At 50.6% G+C, this 19468-nt stretch overlaps 2 protein-coding genes across 2 annotated transcripts; both read right to left on the bottom strand.

Moving 5' to 3' along the window:
* Window positions 1-7523, bottom strand: LOC109258548 (keratin, type I cuticular Ha8-like). The gene is made up of 7 exons (XM_019435432.2): window positions 7061-7523; window positions 5593-5675; window positions 4467-4623; window positions 3946-4107; window positions 3731-3856; window positions 3151-3371; window positions 1-2404 (listed from the first exon to the last, which is right to left on the bottom strand). The coding sequence occupies exons 1-7, from the start codon at window positions 7487-7489 to the stop codon at window positions 2263-2265; spliced, it is 1320 nt and encodes a 439-aa protein (XP_019290977.2). The 5' UTR covers window positions 7490-7523; the 3' UTR covers window positions 1-2262.
* A 7887-nt stretch (window positions 7524-15410) lies between these two features.
* LOC109258547 (keratin, type I cuticular Ha8-like) lies at window positions 15411-19468 on the bottom strand. The gene is made up of 7 exons (XM_019435430.2): window positions 18933-19468; window positions 18658-18740; window positions 17710-17866; window positions 17158-17319; window positions 16943-17068; window positions 16274-16494; window positions 15411-15860 (listed from the first exon to the last, which is right to left on the bottom strand). The coding sequence occupies exons 1-7, from the start codon at window positions 19422-19424 to the stop codon at window positions 15782-15784; spliced, it is 1320 nt and encodes a 439-aa protein (XP_019290975.1). The 5' UTR covers window positions 19425-19468; the 3' UTR covers window positions 15411-15781.

Genomic DNA, 19468 nt, shown 5'->3' with positions numbered 1-19468 from the left:
TCTCATCAAAGCTCATCTTTTAATTATAAATGACAGGGATGTGAACTTAACAAACACAGGTCAATTACCTGGGGCATCACTGACTCATTTCATGTCACCTGATGAATCCCTCAACCACTCAGTCCCTCAATGACTCACCTCCTCTCCCTCTCCTTAAAAGGGAAGAGCAATGCTTACCTACCCTGTCTTGATGCAGGAATAAGTGGGTTTATTTTGTTAGACAGCTTTGAACTTATTGGATGAAAGGAGCTATTTAAGTACAAAGGAAGTGGTGAAGGCATTTGGGCCAGGTGCTAAATTAAGACTTATCAAGACTGTTTTTTTTTCTTATTGGGACCTACCCTCAGAGATGTGTCACCTGTATGCTGTACAACTTGGGAGAAAGAGCAGAGGCCCAGTAGAGGGGAAGGGAGGAAAGGGTGTGACCACCTCTGACCCTTCCAGATTCCCTATGATGGAAGTCCTGAAGCCTCCCAGGCAAATCAGTCCTGTCCACACAGACAGTGGCCAACAGGTAGGATTCTGGACTTGACAGCAGTTGGAGGCACACCAACCAGCCCCTGGCTTAAGATCTCTCAGCCCTTGGGGCTTGGGACTGTGGTCTCTTCTGCACTGAGATGGGCTAGACTTTGTAAATTTCTCAACAGGCTACTCTGATGCAAATTGCTCAGGCAGCAGAGGGAAGATAAGAACCAGCTCCACTTTAACATCTATAATCTCACTGATGAATAAGACCTAGACCGCAGGAAGTCATAGAATTTGGGGCTAGAAGACCCTCTGCAACCATCTCATCCAGCCCCATCAGATACCTGAGTAACCTCTCAACGTCCCCACAAGGTGGCTGTAAGGGCCCTGTTTGAATGCCTCCAGTGATGGGGAGCTCACTGCTTCCCAACTTTGGCCAGCTCTGACACTGCTTTCTGGAGACACGCTGTTCCCGGCCATGGCTGCCTAAATATGGAGCTTCTGGTTCATGTGTCTACTGCCCAGAAGACCCAAGCCAGGCAGCTGCCCAAGGGCTTTCTGGTAGAACCTGTGGGGGAGCTTGGATGGGTCAGTTTGGCCTTTTCTCAACTGATAGCCTAACAGGCTCAGAAATTGCCATCATTTAACACATTCAGCATTTCACAGCACGGAGGGAAAAGTCACGATCTTGATCAGATGAAGCCTTCCTCACACATGGGCTCCATCAGGAGCCTGGAGCCAACTCCTCCTGGGATATATCTGGCCTGTAAGGGGCTCAGTCCCAAAATAAACCCCCTAACCCAGTGGTTCTCAAATTTGAGTATACATAGAATCATCTGGAAGGCTCAATAAACTGGACTGCTTATTCAGAAAGTCTGAGGTGGGGTCCAAAAATTTGCCTTTCCTAAAAGTCCCCAAGTAAAGTGGGGGACTCCGCTCTTAGATCTGCCACCCTAAATCCCCTCGTGTTTAATCTTTTTCCTTTCAAAGCTTTCAGAGTGCAGGGTTTGGGCCTAATTCAAAGAAACCAGAGTTCAAGTCTTGATTCAGCCACCCGCTGCTCCCCTCTTTGCAGGGTTTGTGTGGGACGCTGCATCCCAAGATCCATAAAGCCTCACCAAGGGCGTGCCCCCCATGGGCATGTGAGCACAAAAGCTAACTTTAAATGGAGTCTTCTAGGGGGTCTGGGCAGAACCTCGAACCTGAGCTTTTCCTTTGCACAAGGACCAGAGGCTTCATCCTGACAAGAGGTGGAAGGCGAGGGGCGATATCTGTTGTGTGTATTTTAAAGCTCTGTGAATCAGGCTTTAGATACCCAGATACAGCTGGGTGTCTCTCAACTGTGCCATTCTGCCACAGTCCTGTTTTCAACTGTGGTCCTTGCTGGCTTTACCATCTCCCAGAAGCCCTCTGGTGAGGGAGTCCCAGCCCCTGCTTCCATCAGCGGGCTCCAGGACACCTCTTGGCACAGCGTAGAGACCTTGGCCACAGGCCCTGGGCTCTTCATGCTGCAGAACTGAAGTTTATTAGCAAAAAGTTTCCCTACCACATCTCAGACTGTGAGGCCACAGAAGAGAGGAGAGAGGAAGCACAAACCCAGGGGCGAGGGCTGAGCCGCTGGACCGGACAGCCCATCAGCAGAGAAACGCTGCCTGGCGTCATCAGTCTGCAGCCGGGCCAGGCTGAGGGGGCAAGACCCGGGAGGGTAGGGGCTGGGGGAGGGGGCAGGCCCGCAGAAGGGGGCCGGCGGGGCTGCAGACATTCCCCATCCCCCGATCCCCCAAGCTGAGGGGAACGTCAGCATCGAGACGATGAGCGGGAGGCACAGGAGGCCCGAGGAGGAGGAGGCCCGGAAAGGCAGGGAGAGCAGGGCCCAGAGGCCACAGGGGCCGGGCAGGGCGTCCTGGAGGCCGGGGTTGCACAAGGGTTGCAAGGCAGCCTGCGGAGAAAGAAAAGGTGTTTCAAACATTGGCGTGAGACGGGGCATGAAAGACAAAAAGTATGCGCTTTAGCATCGGAAACGCCAGAGGGGATTTTAGAGCTCAGAGGTCCTGCCAGGCCTAAAGACAGGGTAGCGATGTGGTTGGAGCCCACTGTGGAGCTGGGACAGGAGCTCAGGGGGCCACGTGCAAAACCTGAGCTTCCTGCCACAGGCGAAGGAACACGGCGGAGAAAGGCAGAAAGGCTGGCCAGGGGAGAGCAGGCTGGGCGTCAGCTGCCCTCCAGATTTACACATAGCCTGTAGCCTTGTCCTTTATTGCTTAAAGGGGAGTGTGTAGCCCCCTTACCTTTCTCACAGTGCAATGGAAGGACAAAATGAGACAATGGCTGCGAGTGCCCTTAGCAATATATTTTAACGTTGAGTATGAAGATTCCCTGTTACCGGAATACTTCCTCCAGGGAGTTTAGCAAAACCTAAATGCACTGAGCTCTCCAGTATGTCAGCACCTCTCCCCCTCCCCCGTGGCAGTGACTGGCATCTGGGAACGTGCTCAGCAAAATGGAACACGTGAGCCGAAAAGTTCCCACGGGCCCTCCTCCGCATCCAGGCAGCTCACCAGGTTTACCGGGTACCAAGTCTGTCCCCAGAGATGTGGTCGGCAATGCCGCTCCTCCTTTCAAATCACTCCCATGAGAGGTCTCTGCTTTCACACCCGACATTGACACGAACGTCAGGGCACGTACTTGCGATCCTCGCTCTCCAGAAGTTTCCGGTACGTGTTGATCTCGCCCTCCAGCCGGGCCTTGACGTCCAGCAGCACCTGGTACTCCTGGTTCTGCCGCTCCAGGTCAGCCCGGATCTCAGACAGCTGCTCCTCCACGTCGCGGATCAGGATCTGCATCTGGGCCAGCTCGGTGCCGAAGCGTGCATCCGACTCACACAGGGAGTTCTGCAGACAGTCCTTCTGTAACACGAAAGGGGGAAGCAGGTGGGAAGTCACGGAACGCAGCCCTCAGCCTCTTCAGTAAGACCTCGACACCCCAAGGCACTGCCCAGGCCCAGAGAACATTCTGGGTCCCGTTAGCAGGCCGTCAGCTGGAAGAACGAACATCGTGCTATTGCTCGTCACTGGAGACCCTCAGGAGAAGTTTGCAGAGCCTCCCTCCCCTGGGTGAATGTTCATGCCCTCAGCCTCCACATCTATGAGAAAGTCAAGGTTTGAGCCGTGTCCTGGTCTGTATTTAAGGGAGACCCGTCCTGACCCGGAAGTGCCCTTGGGCGTGGGAGCCAAGCCGGGTCTGCCAGGCGTACAGAGGGGCTCACCAGCGTGTGCTGGGCCTGAAGCTCCACCTCCAGGGCGTTCACCGTGCGCCTCAGCTCCAGGATCTCCGACTGGCAGCACTGCAGCTCCTCGGAGCAGGACATGTCCTGCTTGCTGATGCTCTCGCACTGAAGCACAAGGGCACAGAGACATCACATCACCCCCCTGCCCAGGTGGAAGCCGGGGGGCCCTCCCTGCTCCGAGGCGGCACCCTCACCTGATCTCGGAACCACTGCTCCACGTCGTTGCGGCCGGTCTGCATCATGGCCTCGTAGTGGCACCGCATCTCGTCCAGCACCCTGCTCAGGTCCACGGTGGGCTCCGCGTCCAGCTTAATCTGGAGCTTGTCCCCCAGCTGGCCCCTCAGGATGTGGACTTCCTGTGGGCACAGGAGGAGGACATCCCATTCGTGGGACCCCCCCACTGCCCTCCACCCAAAGCCTCGTCCCCCACTTCCTGTCCCCCGCCCCCGACCCCCGCCCAGTGATTTCCCTGTGCCACTCCGAGGGAGAGTCACCTACGGCACCAGCCCCACAACTCGCAGAGGCTGCGGAGGAAGAGCGGGCCCCCACCAAAGCAGGAGCTCACCTCCGTAGCTCGTGAGGCTTAACCATGAGGCAGAGCCTGCAGAACTTCCATCCTGAGCAGGACGAAGAGCTTCATTTCTTCCCCCAAATGAGCATGAAACACCCCCCCCCCCCCCCCCCCGCAGAAAGTCTCACGCAAAAGGCCACGCACCTGCTCGTGGTTCTTCTTCAGGCAGAGCAGCTCCTCCTTCAGGGACTCCAGCTGCGCCTCCAGGTCACACTTGGCGAGTGTGAGGTCGTCCAGGGCCCTGCGCAGGCCGCAGACGTCGGCCTCCCCCAGCTGGCGGAGGGAGTGCTCCGTCTGGTACCTTCAGCAGGGCACGTACAGAAATCGAGGTTAGAGAGCAGAGGGGCCCCAGGACACTGGCAGTCGACATTTCCTATGTGGCTACACGCCCAGCCCGGCCAGCAATGGGTGTTCCCCATGCGTGTGACCCTGAGCACCTAGGACAAGCCTGGCAGAGTGGCCGGTACTGAGAGTGCCAGGGTGGGCTGGTGGCCAAAGGGGAGGCAGTCGAATCACACCAGGCAGTTGCCACGCCAGGTGACCCCTGCGGACCCTCCTCGTCCCCGTCCCCTACTGAGACAGAACCTGGGTTCTCTCTCGGATTAGAAGCCAAATGCCAAAATAGGAGGATGGAAATGGCTTTCTTTAGCTCCAGAGGAGTGAGACTTCTACAGGGCCCTGAAAAAAAAAAAAAAGAGTAAAACACAATGCCCCTTCTTATTCCCAGGTTGGACCTTCTCAGGTGGCATAAACCTTTTGATCTTCACATGCCTCCCATCGTAGACTGAAGCATGATTTCTGTCATGAGTTACTAGTGCTTACAAATTGGTCGGGCTGCAGTGTGGAAACATCCTCCGGGAGGCAGCAGAATTTGGTAGGAAATGGCCTCGGGGTAGGGAATGCGGGGCCAAGCTCCAGTTCTAGCACGCAGGAGCCACGTGACTTCAGGCAGGTCGCTTCAGGGCCCTGAGCTTCTGTATCCTCACAAAGATGAGGCCACCACTGCTCTGCCTGCCTCCCCAGGTTCTTGCAACAGTAGCAGCAAGTGGACGATGCCTTCTCAACAGTTGTGAACTGTAAAAGCGAAACAACTGAGGAGCAGGGTGGGTGTTCTTTCAAAGTCTCAGGCATAAGGCTCTGTGTTTTCTCCTGCTGTAACTGTCGGTCTGGGATCTTGGTCAATTACATCTCTGACGCCGGCTGCATCACAAGACCGAAGAAGTCAGGGAGGCCCCTGGCTCCTCCCTCTGCGTGCCCTACCCCAACTCACTTGGTCCTGAAGTCATCTGCAGCCAGCTTGGCATTGTCTATTTGCACAACCAGCCTGTTGTTCTCAGATTTGATGCACAGGATCTGGGGAGAGAAAGCAGGCTCAGTAATTCACTACCTCCAGAGCCATCAATGGCCTCAGGTCAAAAGACGTTCCATTGGCTAATTCACAGCATCACCCTGGGACAGCGCAAACTCCCAACACGTAAGAGATGCTGGTGTGGTGCAGGACGGGGGGTGGTGTGCAAGAAGATGCTTGGCAGAGGCTGAAGGCGTAGAGCCAAAGGAACTGGGAGATAGAAAGGAGTAGCAAGCCAAACATTTGACAGAGACTCAATTTTACTTCTCCAGCTGTGATGCTTCCCCTGATATAAACAAGATCTGAAATCTAGGCCACAGAACAATGGGCTGGATATGAAAGGTTTACATAAAGGGGGACCTGTTCTTTTTTTCTATACATAATTTTTTAATGTTTATTTATTTTTGAGAGACAGAGAGAGACAGAGCATGAGCGGGGAAGGGGCAGAGAGAGGGAGACACAGAATCCAAAGCAGGCTCCAGCCTCTCAGCTGTCAGCACAGAGCCCGACACGGGGCTCGAACCCACAAACTGCAAGATCGTGACCTGAGCCAACGCCAGACGCTTAACCGACTGAGCCACCCAGGCGCCCCAGGGAACCTGTTCTTAATAAGAAGTCCCTCATGTTGGTTGGCCAACCTCCCCAAATGTCTTCTGTGAATCTAGCCAGGTTTTTTGGCCCCTATTCTGACATTCCTTGCCTTCCCATCTCCAAAACTAAGATGTAGGCTCTTAAGAAGCATTGCATTGACCTACAAAGGGGACAGCAGATATGCAGAAGAGACCAATGCTACTGAATGGCCATATACTGGCTCATGAAGGACATTACAACATTCTACCTTGTGCCATGCCAGAAATTACATTGCACTGCTTTTGCAACTACAATTTGTAAGGACTGAGACTAAGTAAACATAAATCCTGGAGAGCCAAATCCTACATCTCGTCTTTTACATGTTCCCATTCACCTCCACTCAAGAGATTCTCTTCCCACAATCAAAAAGAAAGAAAGAAAAAGGAAGAAAGAAAGAAAGAAAAAAGAAGAAAGAAAGAAAGAAAGAAAGAGAGAAAGAAAGAAAGAAAAAGAAAAAAGAAGAAAGAAAGAAATTTCAGCTATGGCTGTTTCCACTGTCAATCAGGCCCTCAAAATTCTATGCAAGTATCAGTAATCTTTTTCTGAAAAGGGCAAAACAGTAAATATTTAAGGCTTTGAAGGCCATGAATCTCTGTCACAACTACTCAACTCTGCCATTATAGCACAAAAGCAGCCATATACAATACATTAATGAATGAGCATGGCTGTGTACCAATAAAACTTTATTTACAAAATCAGTCAGTAGGCCAAATGGGGCCATAGTTTACCAACCCCTGACCTGGAGCACCACAGACCTCACCTTCTGCTGGAGCTCCTCGATGGTCCGGAAGTACGACTGGTAGTCTGGACACACGCTGGACTCGTGGCATTTGCTCGACTCTCGGATCTTGGCCTCCAGCTCCGCGTTCTCCCGCTCCAGCTGGCGCACCTTCTCCAGGTAGTTGGCCAGGCGGTCGTTCAGGAACTGCATGGTCACCTTCTCGTGGCCAATCGGGGCGCCTTCCCCATAGTTCTCACACACTCCGATGTTGCCGGGAATGTCGCGGGTCCCTAGCAAGGGGCAAGCGGTTTGACAGCTGTAGGGCACACAGAGGCTGGGTCGGCCCAGAGGCGTTGCCCCCACACGCACCCGGTTGGCATGTGCCAGGGTGGCGGAGAGGCACAGGGAGGCAGCCGTGGGCTCTGAAACCTGTCCACTGAGGAGAGAATCACAATGAGTAGAAGTCATGGTGTACAGGCCAGGCTCGTGCTTTGCCCGCAGTTGGATTTGCTTGAAGATGAAGCCTTCCTTCTCCTCCAGAACTTATATAGGCTTGTAGTGGGTGTTGGTGCAAGAAAATAGGCATTTTCCTCATTAATATTTATATTGATTCTCATACAATCACTCTATTAGTCAGTGATTTTGTCTCTCATAAAGAGTTAATGAGCTCATGAAAGAGGCCTTCACCCACACAGGAAGCTTCCCCCTCACTGCAGGGTCCTAGAATACAGAGAAAACGAGGTCTTCTCCAAGTGGCCCGCATTCTGTGGTTTATGTCCCTTTCCCCTCAGTCAGCTTATCTCTGTGAGATCATCAAGACCCAGAGACTCCCAATATCCCCCCAAAGTCTCTCCCATTCTATATTCCTTTCCTGCCTCCAAATGTTCCCATCATGGCAAAGTCTAAGATAGTAATCAGGCACATTAAGGAAAGAAAATCAAATCACAATTACTTTGTTTCAGCGGATGTGTATGGAGTGTCCAATGTGGGACGTGGCTTAGCTTGCTTGGAGGGAGGGGGTTAGATTTTTAGTAAGGGGAATAAGAAAGTAAATGACCTTAATATTATAAAGGCAATAAGAGAGGATGTTAAAAAAAAAAAGTTGCATAGATTTTAGGAAGAGAAAACACTGAGTGACCAGAAAGACTTCATAGAACAGGGAACATTTAAACTGTGTTTCTGATAATGGTTTCCAGGAGGGGTTAAGGGAGACAGCATCTCTCATAGAGACCAAAATGAACAGAATCAAACAAGTCTGGGAAATGGAAAATAGTCTAGCTATGCTGATGCTTATAATGAACACACATTTGCCAGCACTGGAAAGTTGCATTTAGTCCAGGTCGTGGGAAGCCTTGAATGCCAGGACCATCCCATATATAGTCTTCAGGTAAAGGTAAATCAAAGGTAGGAATCTGCCCCTGGAAGCTGACTCTCCTCAAATATGAGGGAAAATAAATATCCACGCTCCTTTCGAAGCAAAGGAACAGAAGAGAGATGAAAGTTTCCTGTATAAACATTAGAGAACAACACCGGACCAGAACAATGAAAAAGAAACCTAACTTCCAAATTGATTTTGGTGTTTGGAAACTGAATAGACACTTTTTAATTACCCATGGGTCAAGGGAGACATCAAATGAGAAATTAAAGTATTTTAAACTGAATTAAGACGAAAATACAACCTATCAAACTGATGTGGGAATTAAAACTTTCCCTGTGCAGGCGTGAAACAGATAAGTAGTTTTGGAAGTGGGAAAAAAAAATCATGAATGAAACGGGGTAATCTGTGATCCCAAGGAATAAAATTATGTTTTTGTGTATTAGAGTCTATAGACTAATTAAAGGCGGACAGTGATTAGCACTTTATGGTGTCTGTTCTCAGGCACCTCCCCCTCTTTTCTGGCATCTTCCCTTGTAAGACACTGGTCATCCCACCGACTGACTCCCTCTTCACCTTGTTTAAGAAGATACACACTCAAGAACTTTGATCTTTCATCTTTTGAAACATCGTACATTTCAAAGAAATGCACGTACCTTGATTGTCCATTACTTAGCAGACTCTAGAATAAATTTAAATTTCCTTAATCTTCAGACACACTCAGAGCATCAGAAGGTTTATGGCCTCCTCTATTCCTAAATAAGTCAGTGGCCGGTTGTTCAGTAAGCCCTGCAAAAGGGCAGCCTGCCAGCTTCCAGGCTATGCTAATGAAGATGCTTTGACCCCATTCCTAAGATGAATGCATTCACCAGGAGGGCCCTTGAAGCAGCAGTACGTGTTTTAGGTGGCTCTAAAACATGGAATCTGAGCCGAAAGGAATCTCAAAGTCCTCTAGTCTAGGGGCCTTTGGCATTGAATCCCTTCTGATAACCTTCCAACTCAGCATCCAGTCCACCACTCTCCAGAAGGTCTATCCCATCATTGGCCAACTGGGCCCCTGTGGCCCACAGTTTCCCAGGCTTTGTGCAAGATACTGGGGTCAAGAGATAAATAGCAGCCAGCTTTGTCTTCAGGGGCTTACAATATAGGGGACTATTAGAAAGTCCTTTATGCAGAAACCTATCTACCTCCATGCTATTTATGTCCATTGCTTTCGTTTCTTCCTTCATTCATTCAACAAATATTGAGTGAGTACCCATTCTATGCCAGACAGGCTCTGATGCTGGATGCTGGTGGTATGTTAGCAAGTAAGTCAAAGAGTCTGTCCTTTAATTTACTTTCTAGTTCTATCCATGGTGTCCCATACAGGATAAATCCAATCATTCTGCCACAATGGCTGACCTGCAGCTCTTTATGACAAATGGTTCTAATCCCCCTCACCATCCTGAGTACATCCCTCTGAATACATTCCATGGAGTCTCTACCACTCTTAAGTCAAGGCTCTAGAATGGAATTTTGGATGAGCTGGAATTCAGAGGCTGCCAGCAGATGGCCCAGCAAATCTTCTTGCCCAGGAATCTTGTGTGGAGTGTGCTGGTGCCACCAACTCTTCAACCATGATACGCACCCAGCCACCAGCCGGTCCCATATACGATCAGTGAGACCCATGAGGACACTCCCTCTTAACTACTCCTTGTAGAGATATGGGCAGTATTCACCAAGGCAAGGTTCACCACCATCCGTGAACTTGTCCCAGTGAGCTACTCCGAGGGATCCAGTATTTGTATACGCTCCAATATTCAAAGCCCTCTCAAGGCACCATGAGGACCTCAGGGCTGAATCAGACGAATTCCGGTTGCAAAAATTGCAGAGCAGAAGGAGAAATAGGTCATGTCACTCAGAAGAAAGAGAAGTCACAGAGAGAGCTGGGGTGAGGGGCGGACATCAAAGAGACTTTATCTGGAGCTTCAAAGATAGGTAAGATTTGGACAGGCAGAGGAAGGAGAGAGAGGATTTTCTAGAAAAAAGAGGCAAGCACAGGTACACACTCAGAAGCAGAGACACGTGTGGTGGGCTCTGGAGAAGCAGGGGGTGCAAGCTTGGGAATGTAGGTGTGCAGCCAACAGAGGCCCACCTGGAAAGAAACCACCTTGAATGACACAAAAACGTACACCTTGCAGAGTCAAACCGCATTTTTAAACCCTATGAAACTGAAATGTGTGCTCATTTACGCTAAAAATGTGGTCGCCTTATATCTTCGTAACTTCTACACAGGTGATTCTCAAACTTTAGGCCACATCAGAATCATCCAGCTGGCTTGCAAAAATGCAGATTGCCAGGCTCCGCGCCAGAGTTTCTGATTCAGTAGGTTTGGAGTCAGGCGCAAGAGTCTGCATTGCTAACAAGTTGCCGGGTGATACTGACTCTGGGGATCTGGGGAGCACACTTTGAGAACAGGACTTCTGCTCTCAGGGAAAGAGGAGCCTCATGGTGGTTGTCATCCTATGTAAACGAAGCACAATGTAGCAAAATGGTATTTTTGCGGAACATTTGTGCACCGATGTTGGGGCACATTTCAGACACGTGAGCATATGTTTTCCTCAATATAACAAGCAAGTTCTGTTTGCTTTCTTCCTGGTTTACTCTTCTTCATAGAGGTTTGTTTTGCAAGGACATCTAAGACCGCAGAAGGGAGGGACAAAAGGGGAAACCCATACAGTGTTTGTTAAACCAGTGGGTAAGCCCACATGAAACAATGTCTGTAGAGGACAGATGAAGGTCAAGTGAAGTGATACACTTTAACATTACTAGGTGCTGGGATTCTGGCTTGGCACTTACACAGGATTCATCTCTCTCTCTCTCTCTCTCTCTCTCTCTCTCACACACACACACACACACACACACACACACACACACATACCTATATATCCAGAGTTGATACGAACTATCACATTTGACCACCTACTATGTGCTACACCATATTGTACCTGGTGCTTTAATCCTTTCAACCACACTGAAAAGTAGTTACCAATGTACCACTGTAGAATAAGAAAAAGCTCAGAGTGGTTAGGTAACCTGTCTGAGCTCACAAAAGTAGAAGAGGAAGTCCGTGAAACATTAGCTCAGGTCGGCCAGACGCTCAAGCCCAAGCTGCAGCTCCCAGCCAGGAGCCCAGACACCCACTCCATCCACTCCGTTCATGCAACAAACAGGCGTCGTCCTCCTCTGGGCTGCACCCTTGTCCAAAGAGCTAGAAATATATGGGGAGACAGAACAGAGTCCTCTGGAAAGTTTTGGGCAGACAAGAGAGATGACCAAAGTAGCAGTTTAGGAAAAGTAGTACCCAATAAGCACCCCTGGGATGGGAACGCTGAATCTCGATTTTGTGGGCTCTCTAGTAAGTACTGCAGCGCCTGATACAAAATGCACACTCCGGAACCATTAAGCAAGAGAGTGAAAGGCTGGTGGTGTGTGCGGCATAAAGGTGGCACAGAAGAGACGGGGCAGACAGAAGAGGAGAAGGCTCTTACGAGACCCCGGGCAGCACATGATGGAATCCAAATCCTGCCCCCAGCAGTGCCGACAGGTAGGAAGAGATGGGAGGCAGAGGTGTTAAAAGAAGATTCTGCCAAAAGAGTCCTCGAGGCTGAGTGATTTGCTGTATATGGGGGTCAAAGGAAGGAGGGACACCAAAAGTGCTCTTGCGGTCCCTGGGCTCCTGGAACAATAATGTGCTGGGAAAGGGAGCCAGGAAGTCAAGGCAAAGAGTAGGCTCAAGGGGGAGACGCTGAAGTGAAGTTTGGAGAATGTGAAATATAGCCAAGTGGGACTGTCCACCAGGAGATCCAAGACCTGAATTGCTTGGGCTCACTGAGAAACTCTCCTGAGCCGCTAAGTTTTCTTCTTACACCTGGCAAGCTGGTAGGGCTGTTGAGTTAGCCCAGAGGCTCATACCTGAACAGGGCAGCAATTCTCAAAAGGAGGGTTCCCTCCTCCCCCCGCCCCCCATTAGAGGGGAAGTGGCAAGGAAGATAATTTGGCGAGAGGGAGTGTCACTTAAAAACAAATACAACCTGTATTCGAAATGAGCTTTTGGCCATGATTGAGTTCCGTATTTATATTTTTGAAAGCTAAAACAACATTAAGTGACAAGTGAGGGATTTCTTTTTTTAACGCTTATCTTTGAAAAAAATGTTTATTTTTGAGAGAGAGAGAGAGAGAGAGCACAAGTGGAGGAGGGGCAGGGAGAGAGGGAGAAGAGGACCCAAAGAGGGCTCTGCACTGACAGCAGACAGCCCTATATCAGGCTCAAACTTACGACCACAAGGTCATGACCTGAGCAGAAGTCGGACACTTAGCACCTGAACCACCCAGGCACCCCAAAGCGAGGGATTTTTTTTTAACGTTTATTCATTTTTGAGAGACAGAGAGAGACAGAGCATGAGTGGGGCAGGGGCAGAGAGGGGGGAGACACAGACTCCAAAGCAGGCTCCAGGCTCCGAGCTGTCAGCACAGAGCTGGATGTGGGGCTCGACCTCATGAACTGCGAGATCATGACCTGAGCCAAAGTCGGACGCTCAACCGACTGAGCCACCCAGGAGCCCCAGAGGGAATTTTTTTAATATGTGTCAAATGAGAAAGCATGGAGAAAAAAAAGTTGAGAAACACACTAAATTAGGTGGAGAAAGACAAAGACAACAAGATGAGCTCGTGAAGATTCTTATAAGTGGTCCTCAGAAGGGGCGAATTTGAGTTTGTTCTTTGTAAGGAGGATGATGCGGGTGTGACGAGGTAGAGCCTTAGGTATCATACATCGTGGACCACAACACACGAAAATTGGTGCCTAAATAAAAAATGTTCCTGTTCCGGAAAGTCCAGAATTCCACCTCGATATTCTTGGCTTCCAGGTTAAACAGCGGGAGCAGAAGTGTGGGCCCTTCCCCCGAACTCGCTCAGTGACGGCAGCATCTGCCCCTGAGGACGGCAGCGGGCCACCCTTACTCCTTCCACTTTCCTGGCATTTGGGAGAAATGGCATTTGAGTGAAAAAAACAAACAAAACAAAACAGGCAATGAGTACAGGGGCCTGCAGAGGCCTGCCTGGTGTCATAGGTGAAGCCTGGAAGGAAATATTACAAACCAGCACACTGGTAGTGCAGGGGTGGTAATCCGAAAACCAATGGGCTCAGTACTTTACTAGGTGGCTCAGAACCAGATCCGGTCCCAAGTCAGAGTCTCAGGGGAAGAAATGTAATCAGTCAACCTGGTTGAAATTATTGTGACCACAGCAAAGCCTAATAGTGCATCTAGGCTGTCGGTCCAATCTGGGAGGATAGTGAGATGTAGGGGCCAGAGCGCCTCCGAGGGGAAGGTGCAGAGATGGGAGTCACTCTGTGAGTGCCCGGGTTTGGGCACCAGAGGGCGCCCTGAGCCCTCAGGCCATAATTACGGATGAGGGTAAAACCTCAGTGTCCAGGTGCCCTGGGCCAGGCTGGATAGACACCTGCCAGCCTCCCTTGCCTGCAGCACCCATCCTGCATCTGAATTGCCTTTCTTGCCACACCCAGGAGCTTCGGGAGTCCCACACTTAGCCTGGTCAGGCTAGGAGGGGGACAAGGCCCGATTTTCATGGCGCTGTTGCATGAAAATGTATGGCTACTCCTTAAAACATACGATTCTTGTGAGGTATTTGTTAGAAGAAAGCCCACAGAGCCTAATGGACATTTGGACATTTTTGTCCTCTGACAGCCCAAAGAATGCTTTTTTTTTAATGTTGGTTAGGACACTTGGAGTGAAAAACTAAGCTGCAATAACAACAGTGATTGATTTTATTATTTATTTATTATTGCTTATAAGTGGACAAGGAGGGTGGTCAAACTTCTAGGCCACCAACTCAGAAATACATGGCCCCTGATACTGCTAATGGGTTTTGCTACCACCTCCTTAGTCCCTCTTTCCTTCTAAGAGGGAAAGATTATCCCTGCCGGTTCCCAGGGAGCCCCATAAACCAATATCCACCTTCTCTGTGCCAGGAGCATTGTATGGATTATCCCTCAGCAACAGTGAAGGAAAATAGAATCTTTCTAACCTTACAACTGAAGAGTAAGTCTCAAGAGAGTGTCATGGCCTGGCGATTTCACTTAACTGGTGTCACAAAGGGTGGCATTTGAGCCCAGATCTGCCCAACTCCAGAGCAAGTGCCCTTCCCACCATACTGTGCTCCTGGGCAGAAGATCCGAATTTGCATTGATCTTGGGACCAGCTTCCACAGGTGAGCCAAAACATGAGAGCTTCATTCTTCTGGGCATGCTCAGCACATTCCAGAAGCTAAATTGAGTAGCACAGCAAAGAAGGCACATCATCTCTTGGGTGGTCTTCCACCATGTCTGACTGTGACCCACCTGGGCCTGGGTCAGAGCCATGTCCAAGAGGCAGACTCATGCCTACTGTGCTCCTCACCTTCAGCACCCCAAAGGCAACAGCAAATAGACAAGGACACCTCTCTTGGGAGAGAAATATGCCCAGGACCCAGACAACTGTCCTGAGTACCCAAGCTAAGAGAGCAGGTAGTAATTCCATGCCTCCACACAGGAGCCAGTTTGAATGAGAGAAAAATAAAAAATAAAAACTTGGCAACCTGGCCAGGGCAGTTCTCAGCATGACCTCCCTTTGGCTGGATCGGAACTCTAAGTTGTGTGATTTTGCTCTTGGACAAAATACCAAGACGCTAAAGATGCCAAAAGCATGGCAGGGACATGTTAGTTCTGAGCTGTTCTGAAGGAATTCAGCCTTGGCAACCAACATGTCTTCCTTTCACCAGCCCATAGAGATCGATGGGCAAGGTAAATCGAATGTCAGCAAAGGGCCTTCATCCAGAGGCTAAGACCCCAGTGCCCCAGTGGAAGATCCTGGCAGTGACAAGACATGTCGGGGCCAAGGATCACCCAAGGTCTTGAGGGCCAGAGTTGTTTATCACACCATATACATTGCCAAGCACGAGAAACGTAGCACTTAATACAGGAAGGAGATTTATTGACCGTTTCATACAGGAACCCAATTACATCTTAGGAGACTCTGAAGCATAGGATTAGAAGGCAAATCCCAGAAGAGGTACTGGGATCAAATGATAGCTTAAGTGAAAGACAATGATAGCATTGGATGGGGGGGGGGGGGGCGCGGATGCGGTGTGGGGAAACACAGGGAGCCATGGTTTAGAAGTTTCTGTTATGCTCTGATTTAGTGAACATGCCTCCAGTGAGTTCAGTCTTCCTGGAAGGAAGGCTAATGAGCAGGTGAAGGCAATCCTAGCCTGGGTACAACCAGCCTTGACCTTCTGCACCAGCACTCAGACCTTCAGAATCACTTCTCAGCGCTGAGGCCACTTGCTTAGAGAGGGCAGGTGGCTGGGACACAGCTTGGATGAAGGACACAGGCAGCAGCCGTAGAGCAGGGATTGATGGGGAGTCTGCAGGGAGAGAGAGAGAGAGAGAAAGAGTTAGACACAGGGAGTACAAAGATGTCTCAGTGATGCACGGAAGAGGCAAGACCAAAATGGACAAAAGACAAGTCTGCCACCAAGTCACAGAGCGCAATGAAATCTGTGTAAGTAGTTCCTCTTCCAGTGCCATCTGTGTCTCTCCGTGTCCAAGAGTCCTCTAGGGGGACTTGGCTTAGGAACCAGCTATCGTTTATGTAACAGTCAATCCACAGTGCAATCCACATACACCAGGAGAGTTGAGCACATCACTAAGCCAGTGTGGACAGGGAGGCTTGCTCTCCGTGCTGATATCTCCTTCCACAACCATGTCAGTTATCTGTGAGGAATTGCTTTATAGTCAGGTATGTGCCTTGGTGAGAAATTGACTCTATCACACGTACTTGCAATCCTCACTCTCCAGAAGTTTCCGGTACGTGTTGATCTCGCACTCCAGCCGGGCCTTGACGTCCAGCAGCACCTGGTACTCCTGGTTCTGCCGCTCCAGGTCAGCCCGGATCTCAGACAGCTGCTCCTCCACATCACGGATCAGGATCTGCATCTGGGCCAGCTCGGTGCCAAAACGTGCATCCGACTCACACAGGGAGTTCTGCAGACAGTCCTTCTGTAGTGGCAAATAACCGGGTAAGAGACCGAGGTGTCCCAAAATTCAGCAGTAGGAATCATGGCCAACCTCACCATGTCATAGGACATGCCCAGAACTCTGGAGAAATCGCTGCCCATATCACCACGACTTTTCACAAAATTCTACCTGGAGGAAGTGTTCATCCCAGTATTCCCAGTACCTGACCAAGTAGACACCCAGTGACGTCTTGTGGAACGAGGGCCTGAACCTCCACCCTTTATTGTAAAGGAAGTGGAGTTGGCTTTTTAAAGGAACCGATTTTGGGGGTCAAACCAACCCTGATGGCAAGGCATCTCCCCCGGGGAGAGAGGGACCCAGCCCCTGAGTTCTGATTGTTAGTGGGACTGATGAGTGGGACTTCTAAGACACGCTGCTGCCAGGCCATGGCCCGTGGCCCCAGCAGCACGGTGAGGGCAGAGGACCATACCAGGCTGTGCTGGGCCTGAAGCTCCACCTCCAGGGCGTTCACCGTGCGCCTCAACTCCAGGATCTCCGACTGGCAGCACTGCAGCTCCGTGGAGCAGGACATGTCTTGCTTGCTGATGCTCTCGGACTGAAGCACAAGTGCACACAGACATCACATCACCTCCCTGCCCATGTGGAAGCCGGGGGGCCCTCCCTGCTCCGAGGCGGCACCCTCACCTGATCTTGGAACCACTGCTCCACGTCGTTGCGGCCGGTCTGCATCATGGCCTCATAGTGGCACCGCATCTCGTCCAGCACCCTGCTCAGGTCCACGGTGGGCTCCGCATCCAGCTTAATCTGGAGCTTGTCCCCTAGCTGGCCCCTCAGGATGTGGACTTCCTGTGGGCACAGAAGGACCAACACTCTGAGTGAGGAAAGGGCTTTGGACAGAGCAGATGGCACCTGAACCCCTTCTCTGATGAGCAGCACGAGGGGTGAGCCCACTTGTGCACGATGTGAAAGATCTTGTCCAGGATCCACTGGCAAGAGCCCAGTGGGTCGCCTTCCTAAATTCACAAGGCAAACCTTTAGAGACAAGGAACCACCACCCCCCACCCCCACCGCTACCTCTGCTATGTCCTACAGAGTCAGCCTGACTCCCACACCCAGATCAACCCCTCATCCTGATGCCAGCTGAGCCTGGCTTCTAATTCTTCAGCCACAGGGTGGGCGGTGCTCCCTTCTCTGCTCAGTGCCTTCTCCCATGGGTCTGCAGCCCCAAGCCCAGACCTGCTCGTGGTTGCTCTTGAGGCAGAGCATCTCCTCCTTCAGGGACTCCTGCTGGGCCTCCAGGTCGGCCTTGGCCAGGCTCAGGTCATCCAGGAGCTTGTGCATCCCACACATGTCCGCCTCCACCACCTGGCGTAGGGACAGCTCACTCTCGTGCCTTCCAGGACAGGAGATGAAAGGTCAGCAGGATGACAAGGACAGCCCCTTTCAGCTGCCCCCAGTTTCCATTTCCTTCACCAACTTGGATCCTCATTTCCTTGGTTAATCAACATTCACTGTGTTGGATCCTGTACCTACAGAACTCATTGTTGGAAGAAATATCATTATGCCCACTGGATGGAACTACATGGGAAACTGTGGCTCAGAGAGAATAAATGGAGTATCCAGGATTGTATATCTTGGTTAATAATAGATACATGGATTCACCCTAAGTCATCAAATTAACGCAGTATTCATTCTGCTATAAAGGAGTCATTTAGCTAGGAAAAAGAATAGCTTGAAAGTAAGCCTTCTGGACCTACAGTTTTCTAGTTTACCCCTTGGATTAATTATTTCAAGTGATTTTTATGCCTTTCTCATTCATTCAATTGCAACTCTTGATACCAAAAAGCTATAGTGACAATTCTTCCCACTCATAAATTTAGTGAAGAGTCAGTGAATCTGTCAATGACCAATGAACTGAAAGATTATTCTTGCAATGATTTGATTTTGTTCCTGGCTATAACACAAAACCTTCTTATCTTCTAGATGGGGAGAAAATGACATAGGACCTGACCCATCTAGATGATTCTTCCTCATTTTGTTTCAATGCTTTTGTTCACTTTCAACCATTTCTAGGTTCTAGTCAGTAACCACTTTTTAACATCTACTTTGGGCCAGTACCATGATGGGCACCTAGAAATAAAACAGAAGAGGAGTCACTCTGAGCCTTCTTCCAGCCCTACTTACTTGATTCTAAAGTCATCGGCAGCCAGCTTAGCATTGTCAATTTGAGTTACCAGCCTGGTATTCTCAGCCTTGCTGCACAGGATCTGTGGAAAACCAGGAAGACAGTTCATGCACAAAACATCATACTCTGGGCTCCAGCTCTATGGGTGACATCTATGCTCATGCTCAAGAGAACCCAAAAACACAAAGACCCTTGAGTCTTCAATGGCCCTTTGACTGCCATGCCCTTCCACCTTCCTCAGACCCAGCGTACCCCAGGGTACTTCAGACCTCACCTTCTGCTGGAGCTCCTCAATGGTCCGGAAGTACGACTGGTAGTCTGGACACACGCTGGACTCGTGGCATTTGCTCGACTCTCGGATCTTGGTCTCCAGCTCCGCGTTCTCCCGCTCCAGCTGGCGCACCTTCTCCAGGTAGTTGGCCAGGCGGTCGTTCAGGAACTGCATGGTCACCTTCTCGTGCCCGTTCGGGGCGCCTTCCCCATAGTTCTCACACACTCCGATGTTGCCGGGAATGTCGCGGGTCCCTGGCAAGGGGCAAGCGGTTTGGCAGCTATAGGGTACACAGAGGCTGGGTCGGCCCAGAGGAGTTGTCCCCACAGGCATCTTGTTGGCATGTGCCAGGGTGGCAGACAGGCACAGGGAGGCAGCCTTGGCCTCTGCCCCAGGCTGGCCCCCAACGTCAATGCAGGAACCGCAGACATTTGCAGCTTCGGGCATCTGAGTGCTGCCCAGACAGCGGGATGAGCTGATGTAGCAGGAGGTCATGGTGTGGGCTGAGGTAGCACAGGAGCTTCGGAGCAGCTGTGAAG

The sequence above is a fragment of the Panthera pardus genome, unplaced genomic scaffold, assembly GCF_024362965.1.
Source record: "Panthera pardus isolate Hobbes unplaced genomic scaffold, ASM2436296v1 HiC_scaffold_3, whole genome shotgun sequence".
Classification (NCBI taxonomy): domain Eukaryota; kingdom Metazoa; phylum Chordata; class Mammalia; order Carnivora; family Felidae; genus Panthera; species Panthera pardus.
This window is presented reverse-complemented; position numbering and strand designations above follow the sequence as displayed.

Coding starts and splice junctions, on each gene's coding strand:
- LOC109258548 (XM_019435432.2), bottom strand. CDS start 7,489: ATGACTTCTACTCATTGTGATTCTCTCCTCAGTGGACAGGTTTCAGAG. Junction 3,372..3,730: donor TTCAGGCCCAGCACACGCTG/GTGAGCCCCTCT, acceptor TTCGTGTTACAG/AAGGACTGTCTGCAGAACTC. Junction 2,405..3,150: donor CTGGAGAGCGAGGATCGCAA/GTACGTGCCCTG, acceptor CTTTCTCCGCAG/GCTGCCTTGCAACCCTTGTG.
- LOC109258547 (XM_019435430.2), bottom strand. CDS start 19,424: ATGACCTCCTGCTACATCAGCTCATCCCGCTGTCTGGGCAGCACTCAG. Junction 17,867..18,657: donor GCCGATGACTTTAGAATCAA/GTAAGTAGGGCT, acceptor CTGTCCTGGAAG/GCACGAGAGTGAGCTGTCCC. Junction 16,495..16,942: donor TTCAGGCCCAGCACAGCCTG/GTATGGTCCTCT, acceptor TTGCCACTACAG/AAGGACTGTCTGCAGAACTC.